The following is a 27343-nucleotide window of genomic DNA, read 5'->3' on the forward strand; positions in this document are numbered from 1 at the left end:
CAGGTTACAAAGAGTCAGACATAACTGAATAACAACAAATGTGCCAGGCACTGTATTACGTCCTTTTAATAAATATTTTCTCATTTGATTCTTATAACAATCTCAGATGGTAAATGTTATCATTTCTACCAAACAGTTGAGGAAACTGAGGCAGAGAGAGGTTAAGTAACCTGCCCAAAGTCACACTGCCAAATTTGCTCTTGAGTCTTCCCAACTTCAGGCCCAGTGCTCTGTACAATATGGCGCCACCCTGATGCTATTCTCTTTAGGTCATTCATATACCTGCTTTGGTGACATGATTGTTCATGGTTAAACCTGACTTGGAAGATAATTTTGTAGTGAATAAAGACAGTTCCTTTACAAGAAGAAAAAAAAACCCTACATAGGCTCTCTGAAAATAAGAATAACATGGAAGCACCACATGATTTAGCTTCTTTCCCTCTATTTGAAACATCTGTCATTCAGGCGAGCCTCTTATTGTGTATATTCTTATAAAGAGAATTACACAACCTCTCAGTCTGCTTTCTCAAATATATTTCAAAATTTTTATTTGAAAGTGTGTTATTTTCCCGAGTCTTTTCCTTGTAGAAAGGCTTGATCTTTGAAAACAAGTCCAGAGTTTGCTTGAATATTTAGTTCTTGCAGATAGTAATGGAATGTACTACCTCCCTCATTCCAGATCACAAGTTGTTGTTTAAATAAAAACAAAGGGAACTCCCCCTAACATTAGCATCTTTCTAGACCATAATGTGCTTTAGCAGAAGAAGAACTGGATTTGTAGTGGAAGGACCTGGGTTTGAATCCTGGCTTTGCTACTTACTATCAGTGTGATCTTAGTCACATAATTTCCCCTCTCCTGGTTTCCATCGACTCTTCTGTGAAATAAAATTTGCCTAGACCATTTCTATGATCCCTTTCAGCTCCATATAGTTTAACCTATAAGATGAGGGATTGTAATTTTGAGTAAAATAAAGTGATAAATGATTTCTGTTCCTGTTAAATACAGGGTTCAACAAAGGGATCATATTACCACTCTCTTGGCCTTAAGATAACCTGATACTAGTAGAAATTCTCAACCAATAAATTCCAACATGAAACCTAGACTCCTCTAGCATCTATCCTTTTTGGGAGGTGAGAAGGAAGGGAACAACGATTTAAATACCCATCATATGCCAAAAATTGTACTAATATTTTTACAAATATTATTTCCCCCTCATAGCAATCCTGGGAGGTAGATGCTGTTATCCGTACTTTATAGATGACAAACACTCAGGGTCACAAAATTAGCTTCCAAGGCTAAATTTGAACTCAGATCTTCTTGACTTCAAACCCAGTGCTCTATCCACTGTATCACCCAGCTGCCTTGAAATGATGCTTATTTAGTGGCTAGTTGCCTGTTGTCTGAAATTCCATGATTTTCAGCCCTTATCCTATATCTAAATACTGATGCTCCCTCTCAGTCTTGATTCAGTGAATCAGTCATTGTGCATATAATCATCTCAAAGGTTCATAGAATATAAGAAAGGGAAGAGACCTTAGGAATCACAAAGTCTAATACTTTTTGTAGATGGTTAAGTTGAGACCCAGATAAGATATGTGACTTGACCAAGGTCATATGGCTAGCAACTTACTCAAGCAGAACCTGACTTTGCCTCCTGCATCCAAATAGAGTCTTCTTTTCATTATCCCATGCCTCATTCTTTCACTTAAAGATACTTTTTATGCTTCGAACCAGAAATACAAAGTGGGATAAATGATTCTATAAAAGATGCTTTTTCCCCACAGAGGAGAAATTCCATTTGTGTGAAATATTGGGGATGCAATTAGAGCATTTGGTACCAAAAGATGATATGTATTATTAACAGCTGATTGGGACCTTCATGGTGACAAAGATTCTCCTTATTCATCTCCAAGATTGATTCTTTCTTATCTAACATTTGATTATCCAGTTTGTGAATTGCCCAGACAGTTTGTACCACTTCTTCCTTCTTGTGGTCATTGATTATTTTTTCAAATTCCTCATTAACCTTTAAACTGAGAGAGGATGGAAGGGAGACAAAGAAGACAGAACTTTGATCCAATTATTGGTATTAATGGTTTATCAGAAAAGGAAGTTAAAACTTGGTTTAAAGGAGATTTTTGGATTTATCATGCTTTCCACTATTATTGATCATAGAAATTGGCTGATTTTGAAATTAATTTCTAATTCTGAATAATTTTAAGGGAGAGGATTACTTTCCTTGTCTGTCCTGCTCTAGGAAGCTTCCTTCCTGTGAGACAAAAGTAGCTTGCTTGCTGCCCACTTCGCTTTTTTATCTGTAAAATGTGGCTGATACACAGTGAATCCACTGGATGTACTGGAGAAAGAAATGCCAAAGCGTTCTAATATCCTTGCCAAGAAAACCCAATGGATAGCTATGGTTCATGGGGTCACAAAGAGTCAAACACAACTGAACCATAATTGTGGTTGAGATACCCCAAATAGTTCACATACTGATAACCTAAACCAGCTATCTGATGATAGGCCTGATAGGCTGGCCAGTATTGTACTGGGAGAAGATGTTATACCAGTAGCATTGATCCTGGATGTTGATTATTTTTTCCCAAGACACTTCTCTAGTTTTTTTTAGACTTTATTTATGACATGAGTAGTTGACTGCCTGCATGACAGGGCTTTAGGGGCACTGGGAAGCATTCCTTTGCTTCCCAAAATGTGTTCTTTACCAGCTCACAGTTGTCAGAAACCCCACCATTCACAGCTTTTGTGCTGTAGCTGAAGGTTTTGTTCTCTTTCAAAATGTATCCTTATCCAAGTTCACATTTTCAGCTTCATCAATTTTTTTATACCTCATTATCATTTTGTTTATCACATTCTTTCCTAAGAGCTAGGAATAAGAATGGGAACACAGAGGGCTTGAATTATGCTATTAAAAAAAGGCTTGGAGTGTTGGCTGACAAATTGCGAAGAGTTATGGCTGAGGGACAGGGCCCCAAAGAATCACAAAACCTTCAGACTGGAAGCAACCAAAAAGTCCATCTGATGGAACTCACCCATTTTTAGATTTGAAATAGCTAAGGCCCTGGAAGAGTCAGGAAGGAGACCTGATGTACAAAGGAAATCAGTCACACAGACTGGACTAACTCGGAGTCCATTATACAGTGTAAGTAAAGTGACTGAAATGGAAGCATCCAGAAGTCAAGTAAAAATAAAAGATTAATTCAAGTCAGAGCATGGTATGCTAGTTAGTGACTGAGGTAGAAATAAGTCCATTTAAAACCCCAAATTCTAGATACCTTTGGGGGTACACATAACTCACAGAAACTAGTTGGTGCAGTGGATAGAGCACCAGGACTGGAGACAGAAAGACCCGAGTTCAAATTTGACTTTAGACACAACTATTACTACGTGACTCTAGGCAAGTTACTTAATCGTGTTTGCCTCTGTTTCCTTATTTGTACAATGAACTAGAGAAGGAAATGGCAAACTACTCTAGTATCTTTACCAAGAAAATCCTAAATGGAGTCACAAAGGGTTGGGCATGATTGCAATGACTGACCAGCAAATACATCATATGAAGCCCAATGTTCAGAAGCTTCTCTTAAGCCCCTTTTCATACTGTTTTATCATACTGACATGTGTAGAACAGGAAATCTTATGCTTTGTAAATATTTTCTGATAATTTTGCCTTTTGAAAGAGGATCCTCCTTATATTTTGTCTTTCATTTTGGAGTCAAGACTTCCTATCTTTGTCTAAAGGAACACATGATTCTGGACCCAGGTAGAGTGATAAAAGATGGTGGTGATAAACCAAAGGGTTGGACTTTCCAATACTGTCTATCCCACCACTTTTTGCTTTTGACCTCATAACTGTGTTTCTCCAAAGTGGACAATGCCAAGCAGAGTGGGGATATGAGCTGTGAGCTATTGCCTTCCTATGACCAACTCTCAGGACAGATATAATCTTTCCAGTAACTTCACAGAGGCCATTTTAATAGACTTGTACTTGTACAATGGCTTGTATAATGGAGAACTGTTTCTTCCCCTTTCATCTGCTGGGAGAACAAGTTAATTGATTGAGAATCCTGGCCCAGATAGACTTTATCAAAAGGAAAGAGTTTCTGTGAGGTCAACATGTGCTAAAAGCTAAAAGTCACTCAGAACATAATTTATAATGTAATTAAATGATGTTTTGGTTTTGTTTTGCCTTTTTTTTTTTAAGGAAAAATCCAGAATGTGTGGCTCTTATTTGTTCAGGGCACATGCTGAGATTTACTCCCTTGGAGTTTATGGAAAATGTGGCAAGCACTATAAATCAGTGCTGAAAGGAATCTCAGAGTCCTCACCATAGAGCCGGTGCAGGTTTACTGAAATGAAGTTTAGCATGAGGTTTTGTTGAAAAGGGAAAAAAAAGTGGTAGTGGGGAAGATAGCAGGAAAAAAACAAGACCACTTGCAGTACCACCTCCTAAGTAGTATATTCACCTGATCTCTCCTCTATATTCCAGCTGGAAGTACTCTTCCTCTCCTTAAATATTCCTAGAACATTCTGCTAGTCAACCATCTGTTTCCGTCACTATTTACTTGTATAAATAATACTCACGTACTTATAATATGTCTCTTTCTGCCCTACTATAATGTAAACTGCCAAAATTGTATCATTTTTTCCTTTATAATAGTGTTTATATAACACATCTCCTCAAACTTTTTGGGGGGAGGGGGGCTTGACTTGTGTTGTAACTGGCAAAGTGAATTCCCTGTGAAGAAATTCCTTCTACCAATACAGGTTATGTAGTCATACAAGGTTGCCTGCAGTACTGGGATGCTCAATGACTTGTGAACATAAATTTGCACAGTCTGTGCCCACTGATAAAGCTAGGAGTCACAGAGTCATTTTATGTCAGAGGTGAGATTCTAACCTAGGTCTTCCTCACTCTGGATGCTAGTCCTCTATCATCTAGATCACCTTGCCTCTGTTTTATGCCGATTATGAAACAGACATTTCATAAATGTTTGTTAAATTGAAATGTTTGCAGATGAAGTGACTCACCTTCCCTAGGCTACCTTTTCTTGTGACCAGGCAGAATGTAAATTTTAAAGGTATGTAAAGACCCGATTGTCTAACATATTTTGACTCTATAATCATATACCTGTTGAGAATTTAAGGTTGGGAGAACACTTCATTGTCACTGTGATCTCACTTTAGCCACAAGCTGATTACTTCTGTGTTTAGGAAATCTTAAATCTTCTCTCATTCCATTTCCATCTATATTTCATTCTTCCTCAAACTATTGTTCAAACTCACTGTACCTCCCAGTCAGACTTTCTGTCTGTCTCAGTCTTCAATCTCTACCAATATACTTGTTCCTTCCTTGATGCCTACAAACATGAAAAAGTTCTCTCACATTCTTTAAAACAAAAGAACCTTTCCCTTGACCTGCAACCCCCCACCCCCAGCTCTTGACCTTTATCTCTTCTCCATGTTTACACTCATTGCCTCAATTTACTCTCTTCTCATTCACTTCTCACCCTCTTGGGCTTTGGCTTTTGATCTCATCACTCAAATGAAACTTCTCTCCAAAGGTCTCAGCAACTTCTTAAATGCCAAATCTAATGGTCCTTTTCCATCAGCTCATTATCCTTCTTGACCTGTCTGCCACATTTGGCATTGTTTATCATCCTTTCCTCCTGGACATTACTTTCTCTTGGTTTTTGTGACACTGCTTTCTTTTGGTTTTATTTCTACTTGTCAGACTCCATCTAGATTTCTTTGAATTGATCATTATTCTTGTGATACCAGCTATTTGGGTATACCCTATTGCTCTCCATTCTCACCTCAGCCTCCTTTTCTCTTCCCTATACTTTATCTTTCTTGGTAATCTCATTAGCTCTCATTGTTTCAATTATCTCTGTGAAGATGATTCAATTCTATATATCCAGTGCCATCTCTCAGTGCCTTTGGATTTATAATACTCTCATTTTACAGATGAAGAAACTGAGGTCTATGGAAGTTATTACTTAAGGGAAAAAACACCTCATGTTGATATTAAATGACAGAACCAGAATTTGAACTGAGATCCTTTAACTTCAAATCCATCACTTTTTCCATAACACCATACTACTGCTTTAGTCTCTGTACTTCAGTTTCCACATTTGTAAAATGAAGATCAAATTTTAAATGTGCAGTAGTGTTGAGGTAGCAGTGGATGCCATTCAGAGGTCATTGTAATCTTCACATTATAGGTTATAATTGTCTTGCAATGCTGATGGTCTCTCAGAGATCACTAGTTGTCACTTGTTACAACAATAGCCACTGTAGACACAGAAAGTTGTTGGAATCATCTAACATTTTAGGATGGCCAGTCTATAATGGTATTTTTCATACTCAACTCAATTTGAAATGGAATTAGATTCCTCTGAAATATCTTGAAATTTTTTGGAGATCATTCGACTGAATTTCCTCATCTCTGTTTCTCATATTAGAACCAAATGTTTATACTTGAAGAGTACTAAAGTCTCAAAAATATACCAATGATGTAAATGTTGGTGTCAAACTGACTGAATCTTTAATTACCAATCATGATGTTCCTATCTATTTATATTAGGTTGGAGACTGGGCACTTTTGACTTAAACTATTGGTAACCTGGGAGAGAGGTTTTGGTTGAATGGCGGAGTTGGATACTAAACTGTAAGGGCCTAAGCTGCCTGTGTGTATTTCTGGGTTTCCCAAGCTCTCTCTTGGGGCTTTAAAAGTTCTATACAGTTTTCTCATTTGTAAAATGAGAGTATTGTAAATCCAAAGGCACTGAGAGATTGCACTGGATACAGAGCATCTTCATAGAGATGATGGAATCAATGAGAGCTGATGAGATTACTGAGGAAAAGAAGGTATAAGGAGAGAAGAGGAGAATGAAGAGAGTCTTAGTCAGTCAGTTGAATTAATAGTCAAATAGATGGTATGACAGAAATAAAGATCCAGTACAAGATGCAGTGTGACAAGGAGAAAAAGAACCAAAAAGATCTATCTAGACAAATCAAGTGGTTGAGGCATATTCCCTGTTGTGGGTTGGGAAATTGGATGGATTATGAAGAATATAAAACTAAACACAAGTATAAAACTAAACCAAATAAAATACAAAACCAAACCATGTTAAGACACAGGAAATGATGTAGAGTGAGGAAATCAGATTTACAAGAAGATACTCACTGTAAATAAGTAGGCTTTTAAAATTAAGAGAGCAATAAAATAGGATAAGGGACTCAAATGGAGAAGAGAATTAAAAAGGAAAAAACAGATGTTATTGCTATTATTTTTATTAAAGTTCATACACTTTCCCTCTTTCTACTAAATTTGTTGTTGCTCAGTCATCTCAGTTGAGCTTGATTCTTCTTGATACCATTTGGGGTTTTCTTAGCAAAGATCCTGGAGTGGTTTGTCATTTCCTTCTCTTTTTCATTTTTATAATGAGGAAACTGAGGCAAACAGAGTTAAGTCACAGGACTGGTAAGTATCTAATGCTGGATTTGAACTCAAGAAGATGAGACTTCCTGACTCCAGACCCAGTATTCTATCTACTGCACCACCTATCTGTGAAGTTTAGCAAGTTAAATATAATTTGGCTTTAGAGATCAGAGAACTTCACCTAGCTGACAAAACACTATAATACACGATTGAGGGGATTTTTTAAAGCAATTGGAAAAGGAAACAGGGACTATTAAAAGCCAACATGACTAGTAGTCATGGCAGACTAACCTCATTTCCTTTTTTTGAAAGATAATTAGGTCGAGGCAATGTGAGACAGTGGATAGAGTCTGGAAGAACTAGGTTCAAAGCCTGTATCTGACACACACTGTGAAATTTACCCTCTCATTGCCTTAGGCACATGTTAAGACCATAAGTTATTAATAATGATGCCTATGTGCTTCAATGGAAAGGCTTTCCATATGCGGTTCTGCACACCAATTGAATTGTAGGTTCAAATCAAAGAAACAACAAAAAAATAGGCTGAGTAAAGTAGAAGAATATTATATGTATGTATGTACATATATATATATATGTATATATATCCAGAAAGAGTTCCCCAAAAGGCTCTTTCAAAGTCTCTCATATTCTAACCGTGGATGAGTAAAATAAATATGGGCTAAAAACCAAGCATTCTTTTCTTCCTGTCATTTATAATTTTGCTCAGTTTTGAAAATATGTTTGTTTTTGTCGAGATGGTGAATAAGTTTATAATAAAGGCTATGTAAACTCCCTCCCCAACAATACCCCAACCTCCTCTGAGGATTACCAAACCTCACCCTGAAAAACGAAAAAGAAGAAAACTGAGTTAGTAAGCTCTAATTTGCTTTCTTGTGGTAAGAAAACACACAATAATAGCCATGTTCGATGTTTGTTCTCATAATTATAGTACAAACATGAAACAACTCATTTTATCCCCAAAGCCTGCCTGTTGATGTAGTTTTAGCATGCATATGAAAATATGATCTATTTTGCTATTTACTGGATTTTGTTTTCTTCATTTGGGAGCATATTTATACTTTACATTCTTGGCAAGGAAATAGATGAAAAAAGCCTCATTACACTTGTAAAAGATCAAATATGGAATAACTGTATATGGATATAGTTTAATTATTTTCCCTAAAAAGCTTCTTCCTTTTAAAAAAATTTATTCATATTTTCTGTTGTTTCTTACACTATAGTTATCCCAAGCATTCCACTCTCTCCCCTCTTCCAGAGCCATCCTATGACAAATAGCATTTTCCCATGATTATTTCATGTACCAGATACCTTAAAAATTTCTCATTGACCCCTTGTATGCAAGTGGAATTTTAGGAATTACATAGAACATGTATGTAATGAGTATCATATTTATTTACCTTCTCAATGGATGAAGGAAGGGAGAGAATTTTGAACTAAAAATTTTAAAATGAATGTTAAAAGAAGAAAACAAGCTCATTTAAGTAGTAAAACTAATTTTGGGTTTTTAAAAAAGGATCTAAAAAATTCTTTTTAAAATTAAAAAAGAATAAAAAAAAGAATTATGTCGAAAAGTCCAAGCAATGAGTGTTTCTATACTATAGTACATGTAGATTTCAAATATCACCAATTATTCAGCTCCCTCGTGTTCTCAATTAGCAGAGTAGAAAGGAATTTCACTTCCTGCTCTTGAGGAAAACATTATAGTCTTGGTTCAATTGCATAGTGGATAGGTGGTAAAAATGTCTTCTTAAAATTTCTTCTCATTTCCTAAGGTTTTCTTTGGGCCTTCTTGCAGAGAACCCAACATTTTTTAAAAGGACTATAATGTAATAAATTACTCAAACTCAAAAATTATGTTCAGCTGTTTCATAATTCATTAATACTTCCTCCTCTTGAAAATAAATTCATTTTTTATTTCAAATCTCTTTATAGCACCATAGAGTTTAGAGTAGAAGGAATATGACAGTTTATCTAATCTAACCCATTCATTTTACAGATAAAAAAACTAAAGTCTAGAGAGCTATGACTTGCACAGGGTCTAATGGAGTAAATTGCAGAGTTGAGATTCAAAGTCAAATCTTTTCACTCCAAATCTAGTGTTCTTTCCATTATAACATGCTGGGAATATTCTCTCTCTCTCTCTCTCTCTCTCTCTCTCTCTCTCTCTCTCTCTCTCTCTTAACCCTTACCTTCTGTCTTGGAATCAATATTGTGTATTGCTTTCAAGGCAGAAGAGTGGTAAGGGCTAGGCAATGGGGGTTAAGTGACTTGCCCAGGGTCACACAGCTGGAACGTGTCTGGGGTCAGATTTGAACCTAGGACTTTCTGCCTCTAGGTCTGGCTCTCAATTCACTGAGCCACCCAGGTGCCCCCAATATTCTCTTTTTAATGAATTAATAGTGAAAATAATATAGTACCCAGGAAAGTGATTTAATTCTCAAATTTTGGAGGGAAAATATTTGAGAAATCATATTTGAAATCCAATTATTTTGCTTTGAAAAATTATAGCTCTTCATTTTGCTTCTATTGACCTCTTGTTATGTGGAACTTCTTTAGGGCAAGGAACATGTAAAAACATTAATCTCTCTTAGTTTACTGCTAGGCACCTACTTGATAATTTATTGTAATATTTACCTGAATAGAAATTCTGTTATAATATTTCTACCAGTTCTGCATATTTTCATTTTGTTTTTAGCTCTAGATGTAGGGCTTCCTCAGTAGGGATGAACTCTCAGTATGAAAACTCTTTCTCCCAATGTACATCAAAAACTTGTCTGTAAAGTCTTGTAGAATTGCCCAGGGTGCTTCATGTTTAAGTTTTCACAATCAAGTAGATGTTAGAGGAAGCCCCAGAACTGAAGTCTTTAGGACTCCAATGCTGATTTTTTTTTTATCAACTGTTCTGTGTTGCATGCATACTTATTAATTGGGAAATCAACAAATGAATGTACAGCTATTCTTCTGCATTGTAGGGGTTAGAGGTGCACCCCTTTGATCTGGAAAATTCAGATAAAATTTGTTTGCCCTCCCTTTATGCCAGGGGAGAAGTCTGATTTTTTTTCTCCTATGGGATGTTTAAGTAAAAGAAACTATGTATAGTTATGATATCAAAAGATGATACATGTTGATATTATACAATGCTATCCATATATTTTGTATATACCTGAGTTTCTAGACTTTTTCTGTGTTGTCTATTGTCCTTTGTGTATCATCCGTGGCTTCCACAAAACTCTCTCCAAATTCCCATTTAGTCTCCCATCCTTCAATATATTGAAACCATCAGGGGAAAAGTCATGATTTGGAAGGGACACCTGTATATATTTGTCTGTTGAAAGGAATCCTATAAGTTCCCACTCCTGCAAATGGATTCAGAGAGCTTTACTTTTGATAACTAATTTGTTTTGTTCTCTTACTGTCAAACAATGCTCACACTTCTGAATCTCCAGTGTTTGATATCTGCCTTCTGTGAAAAACAGGATTCTAGAATTTTAACATTGCATCTTACCATAAGTTATTATTTTGTAGCCTAGATCTCTCATTCTTGTGGGATTTTGTTTTTGTAAAATTCATATAAGTAGTTACTAGTTCATGAAGGGCAACTGTCTCACTCTTCCTTACTACAGACACAAGCATTGTGCATCATAGGATACAAATTGGCAGGATCTAAAGACATTGGTGGCTAATGGGCCTCAAAACTCTTGGACTAGAAACTGAAGGACATTTAATCCAGAGTTCACTACAAGCCCATAGAATGGAGAGCTGGAAGGTCATTTAGTATAATCCCTTAATTTTATAGATGAAGAAATTGAGGCTCAGGGGGGTTGACCTGTCAAAAGTCATACCCATAGAATAAGTGGCACTGCCAGGATTTGAACTTGTGCCTTGATATTCCAAGTTCAGCAGGCTTTCTATGGAGCCATAGTGCTTCAACTAAGAGTAGCAGAAAGGAAAATGTTCACCTCTCACTTGTAGTTATCTGAAGCAATGAGAATCGAACCCAGGATGAGGATTGGTTTTAGACTCACAAAATCTCAATGTTTTTAATGACCTCAAAAAAGATCATTTAGTTCAATCTGTACTGAAGCAGAAATATATTCTTTACGATATCTCTCACATAGAGTCATCCAACATCTGTTTGAAGACTTTTAGACTCACTACTTTCCAAACCTGCTTATCTCAATTTCTTGTTATTCAGTCATTTTAGACATGACCAACTCTTTATGACTCAGTGGATCTTTCTCCATGGGGTTTCATTGGTAAAGATACTGAAGTAGTTTGCTATTTCCTTCTTTGGTGGCAAACAGATATTAAATGACTTGCCCAAATTCACACAGCTAGGAAAATATGAGGCTGGATTTGAACTCAGGTCTTCCTGACTCCAAGCCCAGCCCTCTATCCACTATGACACTGGGATAACTTTAATTATATAGAAATATTCTTTATAATTAAACTTGCCTCTGCAACATCTACCCAATGCTCAAATTTCTGCCCAAATCAAGATGAATGCTTCTTAAGGTGCTAGGATGCCTGGCACACAAGTAAATTTTAATTTCAGGGAAGATTTCATTGATCTTTGAAAAGTCTAATTATGTACTTCAATGTATTATATTAGCTATAGCTCAGGCAACTGAAAGAGCAGAGGGAGAAAACAAATTCCCGATGAGACATCTCTAAGCATACCGTAGCTTAACATTACTCATACAGAAAATTGAACCGAACATTTCCAATTTTGGGTTTATAAAGTGAAAACTTGGTGCGTACTGTCAGGGGATAATGTTATCAGTAAACATTTGTTCAACTTTCCAGTTCAAGCTTCTATTGTATAATGATCAACTCTCTTCAAAGTGGATGATTGATTAGCTTATTTTACTCATGTGATTGTGATCTCAAATCCTAAGGCACTTAAATCCCCCAAATCTTTGTTGGAATCATTTGAATCCATTGAAAATGACAGTAAAATGTCCTCATAGAGTTAGGACTTTTTTGTTTAATGATTGATTCAACACAATGAAAATAACAAACAAATGGGAGTCCATATCTGAAGTATGCCCAGTTATTCGTTGAGAAAGATATAGAGAATTTGTGTATGTTTATATGCAGGCACATAAATACATACTAGTAGTAAATACATATAATCTTACCCTATCACCAGGCTGAGGACGCATCACTGACACTCGGTCATAACCTTTCCGTACCAAGACACAGAAGGCATCAAGTTTTCCCTGCAAAGAGAACAAATGCATTGGCACATCACTAATGAGCACTACATGTAGGACTCTCGCTAATTTTCTTCAGTGATGAGGAATATACACTGGGCTGAAACTCAAGTTGCAGATGGTGCTGTTCTGATATTTTATGAGCAAACAGAGAGGTTCAATGTTCTTGGCTCCCTTGGTCCATTCTGGTAAGTTTCTCGTTTCATTGGACTAAAAAGAATCCACCATGAAGATCGCTAAAAGAAAATTTAGTTGTAGAATAGCAGAAATGAGAGGTAGAAGGGAATTTTTATCACTGAACACAGTTCCCTTCTGTTTAAGGATGAGAAAATTCCCCTAAGTGAAAGCACTTTAGGGACTTATCAGTCAGTCAACAAGCATTTCTACATGCCTACTCTGTGCCAAGAAGTGTGCTAAGTGCTGGGAATACAAAGAGAGGTAAGAGATAGCCCCTGCTTTCAAAGAGCTCCCCATCTAGTTGGGGAGACAACATGCAAACAACTATTTACAAGTAAAACCTAGTCAGGATAAATTGTTGTTGTCATTTAGTCATGTCCTATTCTTTGCTGCCCCAAATACCATAGCATTCCATGCCCTTCTATCTGTCCAAGCCTGTTCATGTTTGATGGTTCCATGACACTATCTCATCCTCTGCTATGTCCTCCTTTTGCCTTTAATCTTTCCCAACATCAGTCTTTTCCAGTGAGTCCTGGATACATTAGAAATGTTCAATAGAAGGAGGGAACTAGCATTAAGGAGGATTGGAAAGTGCTACTTTTATAAGGTAAAATCATAGCTTGCAGAATGTTAGAACTGGAAGGGCCCTTAAATCATGCCAAAACCATTTATTAAGCACCTAGCATGTGCCAGACTCTGTGCTAAGGTTCAGGGATAGAAAGAAGGGGAGAAAAGTCCTTTCTCTCCAACAGCTCACAATGAAGGAGACACATAAACAATGCTGTGCAAATAAACTCGATATAGATTGAATTGGAGAGACACAACAGAAGGAAAGCACCTGAAAAGGCTTTCTGAAGAAGGGGAATTCTTAGCAGGGACATGAAGGAAGTCAAGGAAACTTGGAAGTGGCAATGAGGAAGGAGAGAATTCCAAGCCTGAGGCACCCCCAGTAAAATGCTTGGAGTCTAGTGAGAGATCTTAGAGATCATATAGTCCAACGCAACCATTTACAAGGGCAGGAACCAGACTTGGAGAGACCACAGGTGACAAACTCCTAGAATGTCACAACCTGAAGACACTTTAGAGATAATCTATTCCAATCCCTTCATTTTATAAAGGAGGAAACTGAGACCTAGAGAACTTACTTGACTAACATGACTTCAGAGTGTTAAATATTTGTAATATCTTGTTTTCTTTGCTTGGTGCACTTTATATAATGCCCGATGTTCAGTAATTTTTCAGTCTCTGATCTTATTTGGGATTGTTATTGTCAAAGATACTGAAGTGGTTTTCCATTGCCTCCTACAGCTCATTTTATAAATGAAGAAACTGAGGCAAACAGGGTGAAGCTATTTGCCCCTCATAAGTGTCTGAGACCAGATTTGAATTCATGAAGATGATTCTTTCTTATTCCAGGCTGAGTTCTACTCACAGTGCCTTCCAGCTTCCCACTCAATCTTGATAAGTTGGTAAATGAATAGTAGCTGGGGAACAGTTAGAAATACAGTTTTCTAGACCAAATATGTGGGAACAGTTTAATTCAGACAAATTCATAATTCCTTATATAGAGAAGATGCTAATAAGTGCTTATTGACTAAACTCAATTTTTTTTCTTGTTTTGGGAAAAGCTAGAATAGTAGTAACCTGCCTGTGCTTCTGAAATTATAGTTTGTGCTGAAGTAGTCCCTGCCATGTGTGAGGACCTAGAGGTTGAGGGTCTTCCCAAAGCCAGAGCCAAAAGCTGTGATAGCGAGAATTTAGAGGTGTGCACTTACTGGTTTTTAAGAATTTGTTGAAGGAAATTTAAGAGTATTATCAAAGGTCCTAGTGATCTTTAAAAACAACAACTATCCCTAAAATAGTGCATGTAGTACTGACTTCAATGAAGTCCTCTCAGCTTGGAGGTACTCAGACACTTATTGGAGATTGGTTATTAACTGGGCCCTGATTTTCATGGAGAAAATGCAAAAAGGCAATGGAGAATAAATCTGAGTCAGAGCTAGCTAGGTGGCCTCTACCACATGGCCCAATTTCCTCCTTTCATTATAATAAATATTCCACTGCATTGAAGAGGGGGGGGAGGGATGATATAATTAACCAAGAGGAAGGGGACTTTTCCCAAAACAATTATTATACCAATTCCTATCATCCTGAGAAGTTACTAAAATATTTCAGAAGAAGATCTTTTGATATCCTTTTAATTTCTGACATCACTATCATGTCACCAAAATGCTGATGGCTGCAGGATTTTTTCTTGGCATGCAAAGTCTTAGGCTGGATTTCCCTGAAATGGCTGGGAAATTTCCAAGGAGTCCTAAGGACCATTGTAGCTTCTATCATGGGACCTGAAGTGTAACCAAGTTTTATCATCTCCAGAAGGAGATGTACTTGAAGTCAAGAGTCCAACAGTAATGCGTCAGATCCCATCTGACTATCCATACTCCCTCAGCCATTTACTTGCCATTGACTTTGCTTCTGATGCTTCTGTACAACTAGATCTCCTCAGACTATGACCCAGGATGACCTAAGACACTCAGCTTTTAAACCATTGAGCTGAGGCTTTGGTTGTCCTCCTAGGGTATGTGATTGCATGTGGTCTACTATATCCAGCCATCCCAGCCCCCCAGATTTTGCTTTTCATTCCATCTGAATAGCTACACTGTTTGCTAACTTGCCATTTGCTCAGCTGCTTTTTGTTTACAACCTGCCTCCTTTATGAACAAACTTTCCACTTTTTGTTTTAAGAATAATAATGGGAAGCAGCTTTTGTTCCAGTGAATGGAGAGGAAAGACTAGAGCCAGGAGGTCCTGGATTCAAATCTGGCCTCAGACACTTCCCAGCTGTGTAACCCTGAGCAAGTCACTTAACCCCCATTGGCTAACCCTTACCACTCTTCTGCCTTGGAACCAATACACTATAATGATTTCAAGATGGAAAGTAAGAGTTTTTTTTTTAATGCTGGCAATACTATCATTGATTTTGGAAAAAGCTTTTCATCAGATCATCCTATGTCTCTACTTATCATCCCTGTTACTTTCCAGGCTAAAACACCCTTCTTGACATATCACTCCATTTTATGTGGAGTCTCCCTTACTAGAACATAACTTTCTTATGGGCAGAGCTTGTCTTTTTGTAATTGCACTCAGTGCTTAGCACAGTATTTGGCATATAGTGATTGCTTAATAAACGTTGTGACATAGTCATATCTGAATATTATTTTAGCAATGATAGGGACGGTAGATGGGAGGAGGGAGTGATTTGATGTATGAAGACCAATTAAGAGGTCATGGCAATAGGCAAGGCAAGAGATAAAGAGGGACTGAACTAAGGTGGTAACGTATGAATAGAGAAAAGAACTGGATGTGAGAGATGTTGCATGGGCAGAAATGGCAACATTTGGCAACTGATTATGCTTGTGGGATGAGAGAAAGGGAAGAGTCATGGATAATGCTAAGGTTACAATCCTGGAAGATTAAGAGAATGATGGTGCTCTCAGTAGAAAGAGGAAAGTGTAGAAGAATGGGGAATTTTAGGGGAATAATGAATTTAGTTTTTAAAATGTTGAGTTTCAGTTGTTTCTGGCACATCTTGGTTGAAATGCCCAGTAAGCAGAGGAGGATGTAGTATAAGAGTTCAGGAGAAAGTCTTGGGCTGAATATATAGACTTGTAAATAATGACAGTTAAAGCTTAGATGTTATTTAGTCCTACTCCATTTGTAATTAGATAAAACTCAAAATGGCTCAAAAATTGACTTATCTAAGGCCATATATTATTGGGATCAGAGCTGAGACCTGACCTTATGTTTTCTAATTTCTAGGCTATTTATCTTTCTGCTCTACCCCTTGAAACTCTTTAACCTGACATTCAAAAGGGTTTTTTCAATGTTATACCATTCTCCTTTTCTTAGAGCATTTCCTTTTACAGGTCCTAAAAAACTAGACTATACTGTTTCTTGTTCAAAGCTTATTTTCCCACCTCCATGGCTTTGCTTATATGGTTCCTTAAAAATTTCCTCACCTTTGATTTACTCTTTCTTATACTTCCTCTGCCCACATCTTCTCGAATTACTGGATTCCTTTTCACCCTTCCAAATCTAGCTCAACTGCTAAAATTTCTCCAAGAAGACTTTCCTTAGCTAACTTTGTAAAACATAGAAGCTTTTAAAATTAATTTATTTCATTATCCATTACTTAATGAATTATTTTATAATCAATCATAATTGTATTATTACAAATAATAATTTAATTATTATTATATACATTTAATTATAAATTATACTTAATTTAATTAGTTCACTCTTCGGCTGTTAGGCTTGAAGGTAGAATAAATTTCAATAAGCAGTAGCTATAAGGAATACAGTAGGAGCTTGTTTTACGTGACCCTTTATGTAAGTTGAAAATTGCACACAGAAGTAAACCACATCATTTAATGAGCATTTCTTATATGAACATATATACCTAGGCATTTTATGACCTTTATTAGACTTATCAGAGCTACTAGCATCACTACTCTTGTACTTTGGGGCCATTATTATGAATGAAATGAATGCTAATGAAACAAAGAGAACCATGCTTCTGACATGTCTGCAACTTGTTATAACCAAGAACTCTGGAAAAAGATTAATGCAGGAGCTAATGTTTGGTGTAGAACAATATAATGACTTGCTCAAATACTTCTCAGAGCAAGTATAAGCATGATTAGGTAAGAATTTATATTGCTTGAGGAAAATAACAAGATTTAGTGGGTAATAAAGAAATTTTATTTTATGTATTTTTCTGCCTTTTTTTCTTGATTGCCAGTCATGTATACCTGAATTCATGTGTGTTGAGCTTGCATAAAATCAGGAGCCACTGTATAAAGCTTTCAGCAAGTTTCATAATCCTTCCATAAACCTTTGCCCCTAAACCCTTTTGGCAAATAGTTACATATTCTCATTACTCTTCAACCATAATAACAGGCCACTGCACCCCAGGGGTTGACAGTATTTTAAATATTTTTAATGCAAAGAAATCCTGCCACCTATTTTAGAAATATCCGAGATCCAATGATGGGTCACCTTACAATAAGGAAGCTAGATTTTGAAAGATGAGGAGTCCAATAGGTCATGTATGGCCACATATACTACTTGGCACAGTTTGGAAAGTAAATCAGGGGGATCTGCTAAAATTTCAAGCAGTTTCTGAACTCATAATTTTTTGTATAGATTCAATACAATTTAGGGCAATGCATTCCTGGATCTTTGGATCTAGACATTTTAAATCCAAAAACAATCTAAGGACATTGCCCTAGAAAGTACATGTTTCAGAACAGTTCTTTTTCAGTACTTCTATATACAAGTATATTAGATTTAATATATGTATACATTGATGCAACAGATATGTACATTGCATATAAAATGTTATGTTAGTTACATATACATATATAATATTTTCATAGAATTTTTTAGTTTAAAAAGGTTACTTTAATAAAATAAGACCTATTTATTTAAGAAATAGAAGGAACCCAAGAGCTTATTTAGTCGAATCTACTCATTTTACAGATGAAGAAACTGAGGTCTAGAAAGATTAGATGGCTTTCCCAAGGTCATACAGGCAGAAAATAGCAGAGTCATAGTTTTGGCCTACATCTTCAGAATTAAGATGATGACAGTTAGGAAGAATGGTACTGGGAAGTATGAAGTGATGGCAGCATATAATGATGGGAATGCATTGGCAATGTGATTATGAAAAAGTCTTTTTCTCCCTTTGGATATATTTAGTATAAATCTTCTCAGAAATCATGATCTGTAATTCTCTGACATTTATTAAATATTGTTTAGTTTTTTGTATCAAACCTTTCTTTGCTAAGTATACTATCTGTTCTAACTTAGCAGGGAACTTCTGGAAACATTCAGTAGTATCTTGAAAGAGTTTCAGAATTCCTCATGGATTTGCCACTTCTTTCAGTATGGTTTTCTAGATTTGATCTGCGCAATAGTTAACTAAATGTTTGTTATGGACAGTTACTGGACTTGTGATTTCATTAATATAGGGTATAGCTAGGTGAGGAAATTCCTTCTATCAGTGTAGGTCACCACCTTCTCTACAAATTATAGTCAGAGAATTATCTAGTCCAGTGGTATAAAACTCAAATAGAAATGGACTTCTTTGGGCTGCATATAAATTTAGAAAACCACAAGTGAACATTATTCATTTTTATTGTAACTTATTTGTTTTATTTAAAATTTATGAATTACATTTTAATCTGGTTCAGGAGGCACTCAGGAATGTTGCCAGCAGCCAGCAGTCTGGGGTTTGATGCCTCTCACCTAGAAAATTTAGAGGTTAAGTGATTTCCTCAGGCTCACAAAATTAGTATGTGGCAGAGGTGGTACTTGTTGAACCCTGCCCAAATTCCCAAGATGATATTCAATAGAGACAAATATAAATTCTTATGATTGGGTTGAAAAAAATCAATTTCACAAATATAAAATTATAAAGATAATAAAAGATGAAGCATTGCTTTCTAGGGAAGTATGGGATCATTTTAAAGGAAATTTATAATTTTATGAAGGGGAATCAGTTCTCTCTCCTTCTCTTGTACAATTCTAGGCCCAAAATGTATACTTGTACTGTTCATTACACACTTATCATATATGTGTATACTGACAGATAAACTCTCTGGGATGCCCACTCAAAAGAATGTTGTCATCTAGACAGTAATAGATAGCTTTCATTTACTTGATCTTTTCTGTATGGATGGTCAGCCCAAATTCCTTTGAGTTATTACAGGTACCATTTAGGCAGTTCTGTGATGTTTTGGATCTTGATATAATCTGCTCAATGCCATCCAGGAAGATGGCAAGAGTAGGATGGGTGGGATAGGGGATGGAGTGGTGCTTATATTCTACAGGGAATCCCTCCTTTTTTTTTAAATCCTTACCTTCCATCTTGGAGTCAATACTGTGTATTGGCTCCAAGGCAGAAGAGTGGTAAGGGCTAGGCAATGGGGGTCAAGTGACTTGCCCAGGGTCACACAGCTGGGAAGTGTCTGAGGCCAGATTTGAACCTAGGACCTTCCATCTCTAGGTCTGGTTCTCAATCCACTGAGCTACCCAGCTGCCCCCTAAAGGGAACCCTTCCTTGATGTTGATTCTCTACTGGATCTTCTCCATTACAGAAAAGAACCCTTCTGGTGAGTACATATTTCCTTATTTCACACCAAACCTGATATCTATGATCAGAGGGTTAATGAACAGGATATTTTTGTTACCTTTTTCAAGAAATTTTGAATGATTTTAACTTATAAATGAGATGATACTTTCTTAACAAAAAAGTCTTTTATTCAGTATTTTGCTCTACTGAATCAAATATATATATATACATATACATATATATATGTTTTATTAACAACAATAACTATAACCGTCACCAATTGGGAAGTAAGTAGAAATCATATGGTCAATTGCTAAAGCCTTCCTGTTCCTTCATCAAGGAACGGGGATAGGACTATGCAAAACAGTTATGAAATCCATGAGACTTTTATTATTTTTTTTTAATTAGAGAGCTATATTAAAAAAATAAAGTTCTAGGTCCTCATCCCACCCCCACTCCCTTTCAATCATTAGGCCCATCCCATGAGTAACTACCATGTGGCAGGTGTCTAGTTGGATTTGGGTGATTCTCAGCTTTCTTTGATGGAGTGGGTCTCCATCGTTTTTAAATAGGCAGGAGGAGGGAAGAAGAAAGAGAGGAGCTCAGCTCTTTTTCCTCTTTTCCCTCCTCCCTTTATGGAGTATCTTTGCCATCTTTCATTCAACTAATGGTATTTGTATGTCTGTATCTTGTTCCTATTATAGAAGACTATTAGTGTTAGGGAAAATTAATCTTTTGTCAAATCAGCATTATGATTTGGGGCCAGTTAAAAGTTACAGGGGTTTTGATAAAAAAAAAAAGGGTCTTTTTTATTTTTCTTCTCTTTAGTGCTTTGGTACTTGCCTAGTAACCACATCTAAGACTAATATTAAGATCCAAATATGGTGATTTTAATGTCCTTGCAAAAAACCTTGTTATTAATCTTTTTATGAATCCTTTTTTTGGTCTACTATTTTCCTCCTTAAATGACATTGGGATGACTGTATTCTGAGATGGATATTTTATTAAGTTTTTTCAAGTTCCTTTGTTGTCCTCTGGCTTATGAGATGATTCTGCTCATAATTGTCCAATGTGTTTCTTTCCAAAATTTTGCAGATGAGTACTTTCTAATCTGCTATTGCTTTTGGGATCTATCTTTCTGTTTGGCAAGGAAAAAAGACATTTCTTAGTTAAGGTGCTTTCTGGGCTATTTTTATCTCCTTGTCTGGGCATTTCATTTTCCCTGGTTAAGATTCTGCATAAAATTATTACAATCAGGGTTGAAGGCCTTTTTGTTGCCCTTTTACCTTTTTGACTATCAATGAATTGTTTAAATAGTTTATTGTTGTTATTCTATTTGTCTGTCAAACTTTTGTGGCTCTTTAACTAAATAACTACCTGTGTGTGACCTTGGGCAAGTCCACCAGCTGACTAAGATTACAAATAAAATAAAAACTAGAACCAGAACTGGAGCCAAGTTTTTCCTGACTCCAGGTTCATTCCTTTTCCCATTAAACTATAGCAAGACTACAAATAAAAAGCTTCTCCAGTTAGCATTTGTTACACATTGGCTCACTGGATTGGTGCTTTGTGTCTCTGCAGGCCACAGCTGTGTTTTCCTTACTTTCAGTTTGTCGATCTTTCCTGGTGAGAAGTTGGATTAGGGTGACATTTTAAGGAGAAGATGTAGGAGCAGGGCTTTGGCCTAGAGCTCTTGGTTAAAATCTGAATTTAATATGCTATGATATATGGTAACTTGTTCTGACTAGCTTTTCCCCTTGAAAGTACAAAATTAGAGTACAAAGCTATGAAGTTGCTGAACATTTGAAAGAATGCAGATCCTTTTTTTTTTTATGAGTTGGCACTCTACTAATAAGTTGTTGGAGAGGGGAGAAAATGTGTTGAACATTAGCAGCACCATCTGCCAACATTTCAATTTCTTTGGTGGATTCAATGTCATCTTAATACGGTTAGTGTAGCTGTTTCTGCACAAGACCCTGACAATGCAGTTAATGTCTTAGTGGCAGGTACATAAATAGCATAGTGGAGGTAAAATCAGATAAGATAATTCACAGAATCCATGTAGAAAAGCAGGCACTGGTCTAGCTTAGTGTTGCCGCTAGTAAATAGTCTATCCATCTTGGTCGCAAATTCACTTTTTTTCACTCATATGCCATTGGTGCCCTTAGATGGGGATGGGGGGAGCATCACAAACTGATTTGATTAACTTCAGTATTCTCCTGGTTTTAATCTACTGGATGACCATATACTTGGGTACTGCTCTGAAACTAGATGGAAAGAGCTGCCTCATTTTAATCAGAGACATGGCATGCTATAAATGAAGTGGGGTTGAGGAGAAGCTGAGCAAAGGGAAATTTAAGCCAAACATCAGGGGAAAACTTCCTGGTCATGCAATTAAAAAAACAACAACCCACTACAAAGGAGATTGGAATCTTAAGAGAGCTAAAGGAATCAGTGTTCAGTGTCTTAAATCCTTTAAACTTAGAGTAGAAAAGAAGGCAATAAAATGCTAATTTCATTATGGACTTATAAGATATGGGTGAAACACAATGGAGCTTGCCTTTTTACAGTGAAATTTCTTATATCACTTCTTTTCTTGTTCTCATTCAGTCATTCTGACTCTCTGTGACCCCACTGGGGGATTTCTTGGCAAAGATACTGGAGTGTTTCACCATTTCCATTTGGAGCTCATTTTACATATAAGAACCTGAGGCAAACAGGGTTAAGTGCTTTGCCCAAGGTCACTTGACTAGGAAGTGTCTGAGGCCAGATTTGAACTTTGGAAGTTGAGTCTTTCTGACTTCAAAGCCATTTTGCCACCCAGTGACCCCTACTTCCATTTCCCTTGAAATGTATTTTTTGAAAGTAGATAAGTCTAGATTTTTGGAATTTTATGTATCATATATAGGCTATTCTCAGTTCAGAGATATATGATCTGTGGTCAGCCTGTACTAGAAACCTTTCCAGCTTGATGCCCAGAACATATATAAATAGTATTTAAGAATCCAGTGTCACCTACAGAGGACCTGCCTAGTTTAGTGCAGAATGAGAGACTTAGCAGCAGAATGTTGGCTTTTTTCTTTTTTGGTTGCAGCAAGTCATGAAGCCATCTACTGAGGGATAGAAAGCAAAAAGAATCTGAGACTTGCACTACTGGGGAGAATTTGCCTCATACTCTGAAAAATTGAGGTCATCCTTCACAAGTGCCTACTCTTTATCACCTCAATGAAGGTGACTTTACTTTTCCACCATCTACATCTATTTTGCTACAGTACTGGAAGATATGGTAGCCCATTTAGTCAAAGTAAGTCTCTCATCTTGTTCTCTTGAGCTTTTTGGGTCTCCTTTGGGAATATATTTCTGTGCGATCATTTCTTCCTCCACTTTGCAATTTTAAATCTTTCTTTATCCATTGCCTCTTTCCTACTGCTTAAAAACATGCCCTTATTTCTTCTAACTAGAAAACTTTTGTTTGATTCTACTATCCCCTCAGGCTGCTGTACTATGCCTCTCTTCCCTTTTACACTCAAATTTTCAGGGGAATAACAAAACAAAACGGTCTCTACTTATTGCCATATTCTTTTACTCATTTATCAGCACCTTGTAATCTGGCTTCTGACTTCAACACTCAGTGGAAACTAATCTTCTCCAAACATACCAACAATCTCCTCACAACTGCATTATGTGGTCTTCCCTTTTCTTAAAAAAAATTAACTGGGGGCAGCTGGGTTGCTCAGTGGATTGAGAGCTAGACCAAGAGATGGGAGATGCTAGGTTCAAAACTGGCCTCAGACACTTCCCAGCTGTGTGACCCTGGGCAAGTCATTTGCCTCCCGTTGCCTAGCCCTTACCACTTTTCTGCATTGAAGCCAATACACAGTACTGACTCCAAGAAAGAAGGTAAGGGTTTAAAAAAATTAACTTCTGTTTTAGGATTCTAATATTATATATTGGTTCCAGTGCAGAAGAGTGGCAAGGGCTAGGCAAAGGTGGTAAAGTGACTTGCCCAGGTCACACAGCTAGGAAATGTCTGAGGCCAGCTTTGAATCAGGTACTTCTCCTCTCTAAGTCTTGCTCTCTATCCACTGAGCCACATACCTGCCCTCTACAATGACCTTTTATTAATCTTTAACCTCACTGACCTCTCTACATTATTTGGCACTATTAGTCACCCTCTTCCTTCATGATACTATATCTTCTTTAGGTTTTTGTGACATATTTTCTCACAGTTGTCATCCTATTTGTCCATTTCAATTGAATCATCATCTATGTGCCACCCCATATAGCTAGGTGCACCTCAGGGCTTTCTCCTGGGCCCCCCTCCTTTTTAATTTTTCTACATTTTCTTTACATAACAAGTTCCCATGGATTCGATGATGATCTTAATACATACAACTCCTTGCTCCAGTCTATATGACCTTAGTTTCTCTTCTGAGCTCCATTATATCAATATTTCGTATTTAATATTTCCATCTCAGAATGTTTCCATCAGAGATCCCAAGAAAACTTTTGTAAAGTCCTCTACCTTATTTTTGTTTGACATTTTAATCAATGGTGTGGATGAAGGTAGAACTAGCAAGCTTTTCATATCTGTGGATGACATCAGTGTGAAAGAGAAAGAGAGCTGACACATTGGATAAAAGAAATAGACTCCAATGTAATCTCCAGAAGCTAGAACCCGGGCTGAATCTAATGGAAAGCACCTGAATAGGGATAAATGTTAGTAAAGCTCTGTACTTGAGTTAAAAAGGCACCACAGGACGTGGGAGGTACAGCTATTTCATAGGTAGAAGCCGTTGAGGTTTTAGCAGACTGTCAGCTCAAAATGAGTCAGCACCCTGATGGGTGAGCTCAGGCTGAATGAGAGGAGTCGCAGCGCGATGTTAAGAGCAAGGGAAGAACCTTCCCTTTTATTCTATCCAGGTCAGGCCTCATCTATGGTATCGTACTCTATTCTAGATTCCACATTATAAGAAAGCCATTGCTTAATTGGAGCACATCCAGAGGCAAAAGTGTGAAGGACCCAAGTGGGTAACATGAGAAACAGTAGAAAGGAATGGGAAGGTTTAGCCTAAGAAAATGAATTTCATATATTTAAAGTTTTAACTTGTGGAAAAGATATTGAACTTGGTCTATTTGGTTCAAGGTGGTAGAAGTAGAAGCTATAGATGGAGGGGCAGAAAGGCAGCTTAGGTGGACAGTGGATACAATGCTGGACATGGAGTCAGGAAGACCTTAGTGCAAATCTAGTTTCAGTCACTTATTTTCTGTGTGACCCTGGGCAAGTCACTTAATCTCTCTCTGTCTCAGTTTCCTCCTCTATAAAATGGAGATAATATATCATCTACCCTCCCAGGGTTCTTGTGAAGGTGAAATGAATTAATGACTTGTAATTACGTTGCAAATCCTAATACACTATAGAAATGCTAGCAATAACAATTGTATTATTTCAGTTTTATATAAGAGAAAACTGTCTGACAATTAGGCTATCTAAAAATAGAAAGAACTCCTTCATAAGGCAATAATTCCCCCATGAATGGTAGTCTTCAAATCAAGGTTCGATGACTAATTATTGGGAATATCATAAAGATGGTTTCGGATCCAGATGATATATGAGGTCTCTTCTCACTCTGAATATTTAGGTAACCTTCATGTCATGCTCTGGGCTAACTCAAATGGCCTTTGCTTCATCTTCTTCCTCTTTAATTTCTCCACATCATCAGTTACTACTAGACAGTTTATCTTTCCTAAATTTCATAACACTTTAGTCTCTTGCTTTTCCAGGAATCTTGTAGAGATTTCCTAAAATGCATGTTTTCAATTAAAAACTGACATTTATGTGATAGACAATACAGTAAATATGAAAAAGGTACATCCAGACTACATGCCCCAAATGCCAGTAACTTGAATACTTACAAACTGATCAAAGCTTTTGAGGAGGAAGAAGAATATTATAGATTTTTCAAAAACACATTTGTCCATTTTCTTAATTTCTCTCAAACTTGCTTTTAATCTCTTAGACCACAATTCCTGCTTACATTTCTGTTATACTTGAAGGATTATACAATATTTTCATCATAACAAATCTACAGGGTGGCAGGGTAGTAATTGTTATCTCCATTTTATAGATGGGAAGACTGAGGCTCAAAGAGGTTAAATGAATTGCCTAGAAATTGCCTGGAAGAGCTAGAATTCATATACCAATGGTCTTCCTCCAAATTTAGCATTCTTTCCATTCTATCCTGATGTATCTTGAATTTTATTTTATTTTTGGTCTGAAACTGTGATTGCATCAATGTGGAGAGGATATTGAACATTTACTAGCAGCAAAGCATTATCCTAAATGCTGGTAAGAGATAAAAAGAGATAAAAAACGCACTCTGTGTCCTCAAAAACCTTACATATTATCAGGGGCATAAATTACATGGAAACATATAAGAAAGTACTAGCAGATTTAATGAGAAAGGAGCATGTGCTAACAACTAAGGATAAGGTAAGGTTTCAGTTGGAGATGGAACATGAAGTAGACCCTAAATGAAGCTAGGAAATCTAAGTAGTTGAGGAAGGGAGGGAGTATATTCTTGGCATGGGGTTTAAGAACTGGAAGAGACCTTTGGTATCTTGTAGTCCAAATCCTTCATTTTCTGGAAATTAAGACCCAGAGAAATTAAGTGGCTGACTCATGATCACACAGGCAGTAGATAGTAAAGCTGATATTCAATCCGAGGCCCTTTGATTAAGAAACTAGTGTTTCTTTAACTTTTATGATGGGTAGGATGTAACTTCCATTTTCATGTTAGTAACTTATTTCGACATCTTCAGGAATGTGTGCACAAACTACACTGCACGCCCTCTGCCCTCCTTCCACAGAAAAGACATGACAGATGTTAAGCAGAGAAATTAAACTGAAAAATGTCAAGGATTGGGTAAAGTGAGGGAGATTCCATAATACTAGTCTAACTTGGGAAGAGTTATGTTTTGTGTATCTAACTTATTCTCCATAACCAACTGGGTACAACAAATGAACTTGATATGTTGAGATTTCCGCTCTATTATTCTAAACCCAGAAAGTCATATTTGGGGGAGGTTCAGAGAGTAACTGATTGGTATAGTTGTCAGAATTCCAATCTTCTTGGGAACCATCTGAGAGTCAGCTCCTCCCATCTCCTCGAGCTATTAGCCTTTATCTCTTCTCTTTCTCAGCCAAACTCCTAGAAAATATTATTCATACCCCTTGCTTCTACCTCATCTTTTCTCAATAAATCAACAAACATTTCCGAATTGCCTACTATGTGTCAGGTAACATGCCAGGCACTAGATTACAAGGACAGAAA

At 36.8% G+C, this 27343-nt stretch overlaps 1 protein-coding gene across 1 annotated transcript in view; it reads right to left on the reverse strand.

The window, feature by feature from the left end:
• The window catches only part of ANTXR1 (ANTXR cell adhesion molecule 1), a 334340-nt gene that overhangs the window by 66580 nt on the left and 240417 nt on the right, over nucleotides 1-27343 (reverse strand). The window contains exon 17 of the mRNA XM_001381658.4: nucleotides 12623-12703. Within this exon, the coding sequence (XP_001381695.2) occupies nucleotides 12623-12703 (81 nt within the window). The remainder of the gene's footprint in view (nucleotides 1-12622; nucleotides 12704-27343) is intronic.

The sequence above is a fragment of the Monodelphis domestica genome, chromosome 1 (assembly GCF_027887165.1).
Source record: "Monodelphis domestica isolate mMonDom1 chromosome 1, mMonDom1.pri, whole genome shotgun sequence".
NCBI classification, from domain to species: Eukaryota; Metazoa; Chordata; class Mammalia; order Didelphimorphia; family Didelphidae; genus Monodelphis; species Monodelphis domestica.